Consider the following 13,525-nt stretch of genomic DNA (forward strand, 5'->3'; position numbering starts at 1 on the left):
CTATAGACAGTCCGCTTCAAGGCTTTTTATGGAGAAATACTTTCATTTCTCTTGCGTGAATACCCGGGATGAGATTGCTGGGCCATAGGGCAAGGACGTTTTTCAGTTTTTGTATTTTTACTCCATATAAGAGCGTGTGAGGGTTCCACCAGCACCACGTCCTCACCAGTATTTGGTTTGAGTGGTCTTTTTAATCGCGGCCATTCTCCTGAGTGTAAAAAGGTAGCTCATTGTGCTTAATTAGCATAATTGGCATTTCCCAAATGACTAATGACTCTGAGATGTGATTCATGCATTTGTTGACTCTGTCTCCTCTGGAGAAGTGTGTTTAACGTTTTTGCCCATTTTCTGTTGGGTTACTCGTATTTTTATTGTTAATATGCAGTAGTTCTTCATGTCTTCTGGATATGAGTCCTTTGTCGGATATATGTATTATGAACATTTCCCCATGGTCTGTGGCTCACCTATTAATTTTCTTAATTGTGTCTTGTGAGCATCGGTATTTTATTTTGATGAAGTCTCTATCATTTTCTTTTCTCTTGGGATTAGTGCTCTTTGCATTTCCTCCCCAAATCTCCCTCTTTCTGAAGGTAGCAAAGATATTCTCTGATGTTTTCTTCTGGAAGTTTTTTGATTCTGGCTTTTAGGTTTAAGGATAGGATCCATCTCAGATTAATTTTTCATGTACGGCGTGAGGTGGGGCCGAGGTCTGTTGTTTTCCACTGAGATATTTCCTTTGATTCCTGTGCCTTTTTCTGAAAGCAAGAGCTCAGAAAACCTCACAGTCTGTTCCTCCCTCGCCATCTTTCCTGTATTTCTTCACTCCACTTCCCTAGCGCTGCTCTGTGAGAATCCTCGGCCTTAGTGAGACCCGACGGCCGTCTTGACTGCACTTTGCTCCATAAATCGGAGATGCCAGCCTTGTCCATCGGCCCCTGCCAGGAGCCAAACGACCCATGTCATTCTTATGGGCTCCTTAAACATTCACTCTTTCCGTTAAAACTCTATCTGGAGGGCATTATAAACTGTTCTGGACACTGGATATGCAGCAAGGACCAAAACAAAGTCCTAACACTCATGGAGATCACGTCCCAGTGGGGAAAACCCGCAATAAATGAGCAGAGATCATTTCAAACAGAGCTGAGTGTCACGACGAAAATGACAAGGACCATGTGTTGGTGACTCAGGCGAGGGACGGGGGAGCAACAGCCTGAGTCATGCTGACCAGGGAAGACCTGTCCGGAGACATGGTATCTTAGTCTGGACCTGGGTGACGGGCGAGTGTGGCCCAGCTGGCGCGTAGAGCAAGTGCAAAGGCCCTGAGGCAGGCGCAAGGGGCCGGGGAGGCTGTGTGGAGACAACGGGGGAAGCCAGGGGGTAAAAGGTGAGGCCTGAGAGGAAGCCGGAGGCTTCGGGTTTTATTCTAAGTGGCGTGGAAAGCCTCGAATTCTAAGTAGGGGACAGACAGGATGTGGTTTATATTTTAAAACTCATTTAGCACAGTGCCTGGCATACGGTAGATGCCAATAAACACTCAAAGACCAAATGGAGGCAGAAAGGAGAAGAGAGAGACAGAAACGCTAAAGGAAAGTGAGCAGTCGCCAGTCACGCGGCGTGTGTCAGGCCCTCTCGGCATGGCTGCTGAGTCACTGTAAGAACACCGCGAACTTGGCGGCTGTTCCCATTTAATAGATGGGAAAACTGAAGCACAGAGGAGGCAAGTAAATGGCCTTGATCCCGCAAGGAGTAAGAAGTAGTAAGGGGCCACGGCAGCTGCGACATCCACGTCCTGCCGGACCTCAGGGCACCAAGGTTAAGCTACACCGCGAGTAACAGATCAATGTGGGCTGGAACCCCAAAGCGTGACGTCATTTCCTGTCCGCCGGAAACCAGCTCAGCATCCCTTGGAGGGCCGCAGAGCGATAGCATCTCCCTCAAGGACCTGTAGCAGTGAGTCTTGGGGGAAAGCGGGGTGTCGGGAAGAGGGCAGGTAGGCCAGGCCTTTGTCAGCCCTTGTTCTCCAAGGTGACTTTTAAACACTAAGAAGCCACGTTTCAGAAAGAGTGGACGCTGACATGATGGGGAGAAGCCATGTAGGGTGCTGGTTCGTAGCTGCGGGCCTGGGTTCAAATCCCGCCTCTGCCACTTCCTAGCCATTCAGTCCTCTGTGCCTCCGTCTCCTGGTCTAGGAAGCGGGACTGTAATAGTGCCCGTCTCGTCACAACAGCACAATGCCAGCGCCTCTGTCGCAGTGTGTCGCATACTTTCCTGCTGGCGACGCTCCTTGTAGCTCTGCGAGGCACACCTTACGTTCCTCTGTCTGCCACTCGGTCACCGCCGAGAGGCCACAGCCCGGGCGGCAGCAGGCAGGTGTGGGATTTAACAAACGCGGATTGTTTCAGGCGGGCCGGCCGGCAGCCGGCAGCACACCCTGCCGCTAACCAGGAACCTGGACGGCCATCTGGCCCGCGTCATGGGTCAGCTGCGCGGCGATGGCAGGAAAGTTGGGTTTAGGGGATCCCAGGATTGGGGCGTGGAAGGCAAAGCTACCCTTTATTGAAGATCTGCGGTGTGTTCAGCTGTCACATATATTAACTACTTCCATCCTCATCGTAGTCTCAGAAGACTCCTCTTAAAGGCTCCATCCATCCATCCATCCATCCATCCATCCACTCATTCAGAAATATTTATGAGGCATCGATTTGTGCCAGGGAGCCTTTGAGGCATGAAATGCTGCCGTCTCAGAGCTTACGTTCTAGCAGGTAGAGGTTAGAAGGGTTAAGTGATTTGCCACGGTCACATAACTGGCAAGGGACAGGCAGAGAGCTGAGGGGTTAAAGCCGTGTCCTGTTTTCTGTCCCGGCTGCCTGGGTCCCCCAGTGACCCGGAAACTCATCCGTCGAATGGGGATTTGTGGAGCCCTCTGGACGGGCCTTGCGATATGGAGACCTGTGGGAATAGTCTGACGGGGGTTCCTGTCAGCACATCGGAATGGCGTAGTAATTCCCTGGACGGGAGAGAAAAATGATCGCTCCGGCTAGGGACCTGGTGCAGTCTGGACTGTGTGAGACGATAGGCAGGGTATGAGGCCCCGTGAAGTTCAGAGCTAGCAGGTGGTCTTAGGCGTCGCGGGCCCCATGCATTTGTGCACCCTGCACCCCACTCCCGTGGTGTCCATGTTGACGGGTCCCTCCCACAGGTGAACCCCACGCTCAGGGAGAATTGGGTTCCTCTGTCCCACCCTCCCGCTTGCAGAGTTGACCCAGAAATGGCCAGGGCGGGGGCCGAGGGGCCTCATTGGCCTGTCTGCTGGCCCCGCTCGTGGCCCCTCCCAGGCGAGGCCTGAGTCAGCACCGTGTCCTGGGCCAAGCCAGGCTCACAGCCCAGGACAGGGGCCTGATGGAGAGACAAGATGGGTTTCCAGCAGCTGGAGTGCTGCGGCCAGGGATGGTCAGCGCTCAAGCCAGAAAGCGACTCATGGGAAGACCCTTCTCACCTGGCCTGGCCGGTGCTTCCCACTGGGTCCTTTTCTGTTTTACTAAAAAGCAGCCCCTTTGGAGAGTAGGATCCCAGAGTGCAGGTTCGAATCCGCCTGTTGGCCTGACTTAGCTGTGAGCTCTCTCAGACACGTCCCTTCTCCTCTGGGAAGTTCCGTGCCCTCAGCTCTAAAATGAGAATAATTCCTGCTCTGTGGCCTTTAGAAGTTTAACAATAAACATAAACACAACTCACGATCATTGAGCCCTGACGAGGTGCCCCGCATGCCCCGTGTGTTAGCTCATTTAATCGGCAAACAGCCCCATGAGGCTGGAACTCTGATTATTCCCATTTTATAGAAGAGGAAACGGGCGCAGAGATTAAAGGACTTGCCCAAGGTCCCTAAGCCTGGATGTCGTCAAGCTCGTCTTTGGACTTGGGTCCTTACACAGCAGCATTCACACCTTTACCCACCACCCTACATTGCCTCATCTTGTGTGTGTTTTATAATCTACGTAAACAAAACGGTATCTGTGAGGTGCCTGGAATCCAAGGCACTCTCAATGGGAGCTGTAATTATTCGCCGTTGTTGGCAGAACCCACCCGCTCCGCACAAATGAACTCCCCTGACGAGCCTTTCCCACCTCTCTCCTGAGGTGCGCGATCGTAATTCTCGGCCATGCACCCCTGTGACTGGGCAAACTGCGGACAGTCAGGCCGTGATGCCCCATTTCCAGGCCGACTCAGGCCGAGCTGGGGGACCCCCGCCAGTGTGTGCTCCCTGCCGAGCCTCCGCAGCCCCGTTCCCCAGTTCCCCACCAGCCGCTGTTGCCGGTAAGAGCAAACACCCAGACCAGTTAAGTCAACAGCGCCCTGTTGATTCAGAGCTCATAAAACACAGGAGCCTCCAGTCGCTTTATGACGTGCCAGAATCCGGGGGCAGGAGGGAAGCCTGGGGAAACCTCTTGGCGAGGGCCACCTCGAAACTCAAGCTGGAGCGAAGGTGTAGGCTTCTCCGCAGGCGAGGCCCCGGGATGGCTTTAAAGCAGCAGCCCCTGCGTATGTGGTGTGGATGGCCTGGAATCTCTGATGGTTGCAAAACTGATCTGGGGGTCTCTGGGGGCTGGCGGGGGTGCAGGCTGGGAGGCCCAGTGGCTTTCTGAGAGCCCTCCCGTAGGTCCTGGGCGCTATCACCCCAATCGGCAGCCATTGGTGTTAGAGGTTGCATCAGAGAGACAGAGGGAACTGGACCCCGGGAGGGTAATTTTAGTTGCTGTTTGCCTCTCTTCAGTTCCTCTTTCAGAGGCTAATTGGGTTCGTTTGCTTTGCCTCTGGGCTCTCTGAGGATGCCAGGGCCTCCCCTGGAGGAGGTCCCCTTGTCCTCAGGTGGCCTTTTAAGTGTGGAACTTGGCTCTCAAACAAATGTGGGTAACAACTCACCTGGAAAAATTGTTCAAATGCAAATGTCCAGCTTCCTCTAAGCGATTCGAGAGCAGTGGGTCAGGGGTACGGCCTGGGTGTCGGTATTTTCATTAAGCGCCTCCCCCAACCAGGGGACCTCACGCTGAGAAATGCTGGCAGTCGGGGTCAAGCAACCTGGGTTCGAGTTTGGGATCCGCCACGGACAGCAGTGAGGAGAGCAGTAATATATAGACGTGTGGATGTGGTCAGCACACGTTTGGTGAAATATGTGAGACAGTAACACTTTTAGTCTGCTTCACCTCGCTGCCTTACTGACTGAGCCAAACACGCTTTTTGTGAATTCTCCCATTTAATTCTCACCGCTACTGGTGAGATGGGTCCATTAACAGCCCCATGTTTCGGATGAGAAAACTGAGATGTAGAACCGGGAAGTCCCGCCCAGGGATCCCCTTGTGGGAGGCCTGAGGGGAACAGGGGTTTTCATCTGGCACGACAGCTCCACCCGGTCGGGAGCTGCCCCCCCATGGAAGCTGAGTTCTAAGCCTGTAAAATGGCACGCGTCACGTTTTCCTTGATGATCCACTCGGGCTGTGGTTTCAGGGTTTCGAAAGATAACAAATGAGAAAACGTTTTGAAAATAAATGACTGAGCAAGCAAGAAAGAGGCTTTTTGAAAGGATCGGGAGTAGAGACTGGTTTCTTGAACGGTTACTGTGTGCTAGGCACTGGCCAAGTGTTTTTGTCTTGTGTTAGATGTATATTTTTTTGATTGTGGTCAACACACGTAACACAAAATTCACCATTTTCAATTATACCATTCGGCGGCATTTGGTACCTTCATTAGTACAATGTCGTGTAGCTGCCACCACTATCTAGTTTCAGAACTTTTTCATCACCCCGAAAGGAAACCCCAGACCGCTTAGCAGACGCTCCCCAGACCCACCTCCGTTCTGTCTCGCTGGATTCCCCTGTTCTGAACATGTCAGGTAAATGGGATCACATAACACGTGTCCTTTTGCGTCTGGCTCCCGCTGCCCAGCATAATGTTTTGGGGGGCTCGTCCACGTTGTAGCACGAATCAGTACTTCATTCTTTTCGTTGGCTGAGTGGTATTTCTGTAATATAACAGACCACATTTGGTTTATCCATTCATCCATCGATGGAGATCTGGGTTATTGATATTAGATGTTTTACCACATATGTGCTGACCATGTCCACGTGTTTAATGCAGAGGGCAGGGACTGTTCAGATTTTATTATTTTTTTATGTGATATATTTTATCCTCATTCGCAAAAAAATATTTTGTCCGGGTCCACAATCGATAACTATCTTCCTTAAGCACAATGAAAATATTATTCTACCATGTTTTGTTATTACTTTGGTTATTACATGTTCTATTATTACTTTTTTAAAAATTATAGTTGACAATATATAATAATATAAACAACACGATATTAGCTTCAGGTTTACAACGTAGCGATCTGACTGACATTTATTGTCCTTACCGTGTGGTCAGTGCAGTTAGTCTAGTAACCATCTGTCGCCATACAAAATGATTGCAATATTGACTATTTTTTTTTGTATGCTGTACATTATACCCTTGTACCTCTTGTGTTTGTGTGTGGCTGGAGGTTTTTACCTCTTATTCCCCTGCACACCTTCCCCACCCCAGCCTGTTAGGATTTTACAGAGGAGGCATCCGTGACTCACAGAGGTGAAGCGACTTGCCCAGGGTCACACACCAGGTTGGTGGCAGGGGCGGGACTTGAAACCTTGGCTTTCTAACCCCAGACCCCAAGCAGCAGTAAGCTGGGGAAGGCTCCTTGGCTTCTGAGGTCCTGGATTATCCTGCTGACAGAGCACCTCGGATAAAACCTGCAGTGACCCATCGGAATCATTAAGGATTTTTTTTAAAAAAAAATTGCACTGGGGTCCTCTCCTCAGACCATTGAACTCATAATCTCTAGAACAGTGGTTCTCAACCAGGGACGATTTGGGCTGCCTCCTCCCCAGGGGACATCTAGCTATGTCTAGAGGCAGTTTCAGCTGTCCACAGGGAAGGGATGCTACTGGTGTCCAATGAGTAGAAGCCAGAGGTCCTGTTCCACATCTTACAATGCACAGGACAACCCCGCAATGCAGCGTGACCCAGCTGAAACGTCAGTTGTGACCAGGTTGAAAAACCTTGCTCTAGACTTAGGGCCTGGGGGCAGTCATCATTTTTTACACTCCTTAGAAGCTAAGCAGTACTTCTCCAACTAGAGAATCGGCTGGATTCCTTGTTAAGATGCAGATTTGGGTTTAACAGGTCCAGGGGGGGGGGGGTTAGGTTCTGCATTTCTAACTAGTTCCCAGGGGCGCTTCCATTCCCAGCCAGCACTTTGAGCTGCAAGACCGGAGTCCAGATAAAATCCTTAAGTAAGGAGAAGGAGTGGGAAATGCAGATTTGGCAAAGAAAGAATCAACTGGTCGCTTAAAACTGTGAGGCTTTGAAGGGAGGTTGCTGTAGGAAATAGACAAGTTGTGTTCACAGCAAGGCACAGTGATTCACAGAGTGGCTGGCCCGGCCAGACTCCAGGCCGGCAGGGAGAGCTCACGGCCACGTCCAGCCCCTGGCCTGGCTGGCTGTGAGTCTTTGGCCAGCTTGACCAGTAGCGATGACTCAGGCTTTCCACCTGTGAAAAGGGACAGATGGCTCTTACCGCCTCCCCACCCATCCCTGGGGCCACGTGCCCCTAGCTGCCCCCCAAACTCATCAAAGGCAGAGCTTGCAAGCCAGGACCTGCTTTTTCCAGGCGACGTGGCTGCTGTGTTCACTGGTAATACACCTCCATTTGTAGGAGCTCAGTTAGGAAGTCATATGAAACTCCTGCATTGAAAGAAAGGATTAATAAGCCAGCCCATGTGGGAGAAATTAGCTTCCGTGGACAGGCAGCCCCTGGAACAGCGCTGGCTGGCTGGTCCCTGGGAACGGGGAGCCCGGGCGGAGCGAGGATGGGGAGACTGTCAGGGATTGTTGTGAGTTGTCAGGCTGCACTTTCAAAGTGAAATGTCTGGGAGCATCTGGCTGGTCCACAACAGACTCCTTAGATGTCGCCAAATGCAAGGTTGCTCCCGAAAGAGCTGGTTTCAACGTGGCTCCGGGGCGGATAGAGGGGGGTGCTCGCCACCTGGAGGCCCAGGCCGGCCAGGAGGGAAGGGCTAGGTTGGGGCCTCAGGCCCCACACGGCTGCTGCCCCAGCTCCGGATGGGGAGGTCCGCAGGCCCCTGGCACAGGAAGGGCTGGCCCTGCGCCCAGTTCTCGGGCTCCAGGAGGAATGCCAGGGGCTCAGGCTGACTCACCAAGGGGAGGGCCGGCCTCTTCAGCCCACGCTGCCAAGGCCGGGAGGCCCGAGCAGATGGGTCCCTCATGTTGGTTGGGACCCGTTTCTCGCCCTGCCCAGAGAAGGCGGCTGGAGAGGGTCTCCATTATTTCCCACAGGAAAGATGGCCGGCTGCCGTGGCTGAGGGATGGGGCTCCAGAGCTGGACAGACCAGCTTTTGAAGGTTCACGTTTAAGCCTCACCCCCTACCCTTGGCCAGATGATGACCTTGACTTCTCTTAGCTTTTATTTTCTCCTCAGTCAAATGTGAATAATTTTAATACTTCCTTCCTCAGAAGCTTGCTGGGAGCATTTAGGTCTGTCACTGCAGTAAGTGCTCAGCATACACCTGCCCATTCTCCATCTTTCACTGTGGTAGATAGAGGTGAAGATACATATAGGGATATTGAGAAACATACGAATATGCGTGTCAAGATATATTCGGATATATCCATATGTGCCCCCATCCACCCGTCCATCTGTCCATCCACCCCAAGCTCCTCCTATAAACCCTGGACACTGCTCTTGGCCCTGGACTTCCAGCAGTACTCAAAGCAAAGCCCCTCCCTCCTGGAGCTTATGTTCTAATGGGGGTAGAGAAAGACCTGAACCAATAAAGCTCCGTGTAGCAGATCCGGAAGTGGGACGTTCTTTGCCAAAATGCAAAGCAGGGTGAAGCAGCCTAAAGGAAAGAGAGGGACAGAGACACCGAAGGACAGACAGCCAGGGGCTGGGTGCCACCGTTCTCATCGCCGGGGGAGGGTGGCGGGGTCGGGTAAGGAGGTGAGGTCTGAGTAGAAACTGCAAAGGACGAGGAGGGGAACCACACAGGTCAGTCAAGGAAAGCCTTCCAGAAAGAGGGACTCGGACGTGCCCACGCTTAAAGATAGGAATGTGCTTAGAGTGTTTGAGAGACGGTGTGAACGTTCCAGAAGTATGGCTGGGGTGGCGTCAGCCAGGGGGAGGTCTGGGAAAGGAGGTCAGCGAGGTGGTGGGGGCCGACCGTGGCTGCGTGGAAGACCATGTCCGGAACTGGGAACGGATTCCAAAGAGAATAAACGTGTGTGTGAACCGTTCAGAAACGGGGTCCTGGAGTTTCGCAGGCGCGACCCCTTCGAGAGCTTGCTGCCGTCAAGGGCAAAAGGACAGGGCGCTGTAGCCAAGGAAGTCTCTGACGGAAAAGTCGGTCTCATAAAAAAACGAAGAAAATTCCCAATTCTCATTCTCCTTCCCTTTCCATCAGGAAGACAGGCCCTTGACCCTTGATTCGTGACAACAAAGCGTGTCGTTAGGAGACATTCCACCCAGACAACTCAGGGCACTTTTACAAGAACAAAATAATTTGCAGAGTCAGGTTGCCACAGGCGACGGTTGCACAGGTAGCGATGACGGCAGGCGACAAAGGTGGGCAGAGCATGAAATCGGGAAGACTCTCGGGGGTGCCCTCGCCGTGACTTCTCATTCTTTTGCCCACAGCCCAGCGGTCTGCCCACGAGCTGCCCATGGTGGAAAGACAGGACATCGACAGCTGCCTGGTGTACGGGGGCCAGCAGATGATCCTCACGGGACAGAACTTCACGGCCGAGTCCAAAGTCGTGTTCACGGAGAAGACCACAGGTCAGTCCGGGCCCCTGGGAGCTCCTTCGCGTCCATTGGCGCCATTGCGAACGCCAGCGTCATTTTGTTCCAAGCGGCATGGATCCGGGGGGAGGTCCCACTGCATAGAGTGTCGGGTTCTCCCCGTTTTACTCACTGTGACAGGCTTCCCACGTCTCGGGTGGTTTCGATGTTGACACAGTTCACCATTGTGTGAACGTGCCGTGATGGGTTTCAGCTGTGTTCTATATATAGATCGATCATCACAAGAGGGTTGTCATAAGGTTAAACGAGTTACTACATGTCAAGCAATTATAACAGCACCAGGTGTATCGTAAGCAGAAAAACATTGGCATTTATATTTTTATCATAAATAGCGTCGCGATTAATCTTTGAGTACTTTTAGGGTTAATTAATTAATCTTTCACACATGAACCTCTGTTTTTAAAATTTATTTAGGGTGCATTCCTGGGAGTGGGATTTTGGATAGCCATCGTAAGGGTTTTAAATCCGGATTGCTGAGTTACCGTCCAGAACTCTACAAACTGTAACTTCCATCAACAGCGTGTCGGTAACGATTTTGCTCCCCACAGAAGTGCCGTTTTTTTTTTTTTTAACTAAAAAAAGTTGCCGTATCTGTACTCCTTTTAACTTTGCACTCCGTTGCTCTGAGAGGTTTATGTTTTTGTTTATCAGCCATGTGTTTTTTTTCTTTCATGTGCTGTTTGGTAATGTGTTTTGCCCATAAGGATGTAAAAAAAAAAAAAAAAGAGATCAGAAGTAGGAAAAATACCAGGTTATGCAATTATTTGATAGTTGTAGATGCCAGACTTAGGTTTATTTATCTGTTTATTTTTCTAATGGGCATGGTTTCCGGAGGTTCATTCACAGGGGTATTGGTGTTTGTCTCTTGATTACCCTGAGGGTGACCCAGAGAATGTAACAGGCAGGCTGTCTAGTCGTGGGGACAGTGCACTGCACAAGGCTGCCTCCTCCGGGGCCTGCCACTCGGTCTAGATGCATCGCCTCTGTGTGTATGACTAAGGCACCTGCTGACAGGAGGAAGCCTCGGGTGTCTGGGGGAAGGGATGCTTCTTCCCAGTTCCCATAAAGCCTCCTCTGGGGAGGGGCCCTGTGACTGGGATGTGGCGAGGGCTTTCTCGTGCTTTGAAAGCACCATAGAAGGCAACATTGAAAAAGGCATTAGGTAAGGCTGAGGCAGTGGGGGCTGGAGACGGACGAATGGGTTTGAGAGCGGTTTAGAAGGCACGGGGTCGGTCACGGTGGGTGTGGAGGGCAGCCGTGCTGTAGCGAGGGGTTAGGGACACGGATATTTAAATGGACGCATTGTATTCTATCATATGGTCATCTACGGTCATCCAACGCTTTATTTAACCATTGCCCTCTTATCGGGCATTAGGCTCCTTCCACATCTGTACTATTATAAGTAACGCAGTGATGAGCATCTTCTACGTTCGTTTAGTCAGCTAGATGGGAACTCGCACTCTTGAGCCAGTCCACTTGTGTTCAAAACTCAGTCCCACTACTGCCGACCTGTGTGACCTTGGGCAAGTCACTCATCTTCTCTGATCGCAATTTCCTTGTCTGTATAAGGAAGATGGCAGTCCTATCCGAAAGGGTGGTCATGAGATTCAGAGTTCGTACATGTTAAGTACTTATAAAATGTTTGGTATATAGTAAGTGCTCACTCTATGTTGGCTGACGCTATTCGTTACTTCCTGTACGTGATGTAGTGGATTCGAGAAGGCATACGTGTTTTTGAGCAGCTTGGGGGGAGGCTTATTTTTGAGGTGGTGGAACAATGTAAAATTTTCTCTATAGCAAGAATTTGTGAGGCTCGGGTAAGTCAGAGACCAAACCACATGGCTGAAATAGGCGCTGTTTAATGCTGGCAAATGCTTCGATGAGCGGGAGGAGGCCAGGGAGGGGATGTCTCCCAGGGCTAGGTAGAGACATGTCCTTGTTTGGTCTGCACATGGGTATGGTCACAGGGCGTCAGGATAGGTTCTTGGGCAGGAGAGTGCCATGAACTGTCAATGACCAAGTAAGCTTTAGCCTTTCCGGTTTTAATGCATCTCCTATACTGGGAAACCATCTTGCTAGCCTTCTGCTGACCTTCACAGGAAGCGAGTGGCTTCAAAACACCATGTTAGCAGGGGAAAAGTGCTAATAAGACACAGACGTCTTGCTATCAATCCACGTCCAGACGTCCAGGTCAGCAGTGTCCGTGAGGGCCATGGAACTGTGCAGGGATGGCTCGGAGGCCGGGTCCTACCAAGTTCTTCTGGAGTTAGGAGCCAGCGGCTTACAGTTGCCTAGGGAGCCCACATTCTCATGAAGCTAGTCCAGGGCATCAATTAAGTGTTTGTTGAATGGAGAATGAATGAGTGAATGGCATTTACTCTCTAGCCTTCTCTTGGTTTTGGAAGAAATTTCAAAGTTTACATCTGAACAGAAGGAAAGCTCAGAGCCTGTTTCGACTTTGCAAAGTTACGTGTTAATGAGAAGAGCAGTAATAACAGCTCCCTATGGTTGACCCCATCTGTGGGCGGGTCCTTCGCCTGCCACTCTCTGCCTATTGTCTCCACTAACCTGGCATCCATGGGAGGCAGATGGCTAAGCTTGGAGAAGTCGGGGCCCTTACCTGAGATCATATCCAGCATCGTCCTGTAGCTCAACCTCCCTAGGACTCAGCGTCCATCTCTGTAAAATGAGTTAGTCACAGTCCTTCCGTCCTGGAGTTAAACGCCTAAGGGAGTGGCGTGGACTTGATGCAGAGGGAGTGTTCACTGAACGTCTGTGATTGTTTTCATGGGCTCTCCAGCATTATCATAGCTCAGGCCATGCCCGTGGTTTATTTCACACACGCTGCCCTGGGGGCTGGCCTGTGCAGGACAAGCTGTGCAGGGCTGCATGCTACGGCGGTCACAGGCATAAGCTCTGAAGTCCGATGGCCCGGGTTCAAATCCATGATCTGCGTTTAGCCGCTGTGGCATCCTGGGTAAGTCTCTTTACCTCTCTGAGCCAATATTTCCTCTTTTGTGACAATAGAGATGATTTACTTCTCTCAAGAGGTGAGACGATTAATTGACGCCGTACAGATGAGGCTCTTTGCATAGAGCTTGGCGCATTATAGATGCTCATGAAATGTCAGCATCTCTTATTATTATATTAAGGCTGTGGTAGGACAGAGAGGAGTAAGAGCTTATCTCGTGGAACCAAGAGACTTTGAAAACAGTGGTAGGGTTAATAATAAACTGCGTGCCAGGCCTTGTCCTATGCACTTTATACATATTAAGTAATCTAATTCCTCATGACAGCCCTACGAGAGAGCTACTTTCCTCCAATTTTACTGATGAGAAACTGAGCACAGAGAGATTAAGTAACTTAGTCAAGATCACACAGCTAGTACATGGCAGTGCTGAGTTTGACCCCAGGCAGCCTGGCTCCAGCATCTGCACCCTTGACTGTTAGCTGTTCTAGTCTGAAAAAGCTTAGAATCAGGTTCACTGGCTGATGACCTTTCAGCTGCTTTGGGCCACCAGCTTGAACCATTTTGTGGTGAGAAAAAAGCCCTGAATTTTTCATGGGGTCATTGGGTCTAGAGGATGCAGTTCAAAATGCTTTCACGTCTAACTAAAGAATCCG

The 13,525-nt window shown here is 51.0% G+C and overlaps 1 protein-coding gene across 10 annotated transcripts in view; it reads left to right on the top strand.

Moving 5' to 3' along the window:
• NFATC2 (nuclear factor of activated T cells 2) overlaps positions 1-13,525 on the top strand; it is a 143,195-nt gene that overhangs the window by 72,900 nt on the left and 56,770 nt on the right. For all 10 annotated transcript variants that reach the window (XM_036229284.1, XM_036229282.1, XM_036229276.1 and 7 more), the window contains exon 6: positions 9,737-9,877. In XM_036229284.1, the coding sequence (XP_036085177.1) occupies positions 9,737-9,877 (141 nt within the window). The remainder of the gene's footprint in view (positions 1-9,736; positions 9,878-13,525) is intronic.

Source organism: Rousettus aegyptiacus, unplaced genomic scaffold (genome assembly GCF_014176215.1).
Source record: "Rousettus aegyptiacus isolate mRouAeg1 unplaced genomic scaffold, mRouAeg1.p scaffold_m13_p_12, whole genome shotgun sequence".
NCBI classification, from domain to species: Eukaryota; Metazoa; Chordata; class Mammalia; order Chiroptera; family Pteropodidae; genus Rousettus; species Rousettus aegyptiacus.